General features: G+C 36.4%; 1 protein-coding gene across 1 annotated transcript in view; it reads right to left on the bottom strand.

Annotated features, from left to right (window-relative positions):
- Positions 1-6: 6 nt before the first annotated feature.
- Positions 7-1,240, bottom strand: part of GINS1 (GINS complex subunit 1) — a 31,156-nt gene continuing 29,922 nt past the window's right edge. The window contains exon 6 of the mRNA XM_019633986.1: positions 7-701. Coding sequence (XP_019489531.1) covers positions 633-701 — 69 coding nt within the window. The 3' untranslated portion in view covers positions 7-632. The remainder of the gene's footprint in view (positions 702-1,240) is intronic.

Raw genomic sequence — 1,240 nt, 5'->3', positions numbered from 1 at the left:
ACAAAGTTTCTTTTCTAGCCCTAATTTCTATTTCCCTTTCCAAAGTGGTGATACTGGTGCTCACCCCACAAGCTCAGATAGACATGAGCCAGACCAGCCACCACTGTTGGAAATGGGCAAATCCACTGTGTCCGTTTTTTCCTTCCCAAATAGCCAGACAATTATCATTAAACATTACATATACTGAAAAATTTTATAGACCATCATCTCCATGTGCCCATGTGATTTGGAAATACATATTCCAGAAAGTCAGCTCCTTGACTTATGCAATGCACAGCACCAGAAACAACACAAGATGTACAGGGACCTACTTTCTCCCTAAACAGCCAAGCGAAACTCTCTTACTGTTTAAAAGATTCAAATTGTAATAAATGTTTACTTTTTTTAAAAAAACGCATACATACACATTGCAGTAACTTAGGAATGTTATGATTATAAATACATATTACAAAAAGAGGAATCCTGTACAACAGAAAAACATGCCATACTACTTAGCCAAATATTCTGGGTTATATTATAGAATGTAACTTTTAAAACCAAAGAGGTGGGGGGGGTGGAAAAGGAAGTGTAGAAGTTTCTGTGGATGGGTTCAGAGTTCCAACACGGAAGCCTGGCAGTGCCTCAGTGCGAGGTCATGACAGGACGTGCTCCAGAATGCCTTGTCTAATTAGCTGCTCACACTTCCACCGAGGTAGAAAGTGCTAAGGGGAAAGAAAGATACATATGATTGGTAAAGAATTTTAAATTATATTTTCCATCATTAAAAAGCAGCAACTAATTATACATTTTTCAAATTCTAATAGTTATATAGTTAAAAGCTAAACTTAAGTTTTCCTTTCTGCTGTTTTCATCAACTGACACAGAGCTGTACTGAATTGACTTTTATAAACAAATTCATAGTTTCCTTAAGTTAAATATAAAGACTTCTGAATTCCAGCAGGTATTTTCCTTAGTGTTTGCATTTTGAATTTATGCACAGAAAATCAAGGTAGGTGAGATTTTGGGACACCAGATATTACGAGCAATACAACTCATCAGGAAGACCAATGAAGGAACATCTCCATTAAAACTTTTCTAGGATTTTAGTCTGAACATTTATTCTAATAACAATGGCAACTTTTCTCCTGTACTTTTCAAGGATTAAAACTATTTATAACCTATGAAGTTTGTGCTATTCACAGTGTATGAAGACACTGGTACCCAGCTAACGCTGGTCCTCCATACCCTCCTAAGAGGATAC

Source organism: Hipposideros armiger, unplaced genomic scaffold, assembly GCF_001890085.2.
Source record: "Hipposideros armiger isolate ML-2016 unplaced genomic scaffold, ASM189008v1 scaffold_1463, whole genome shotgun sequence".
NCBI lineage: Eukaryota > Metazoa > Chordata > Mammalia > Chiroptera > Hipposideridae > Hipposideros > Hipposideros armiger.
This window is presented reverse-complemented; position numbering and strand designations above follow the sequence as displayed.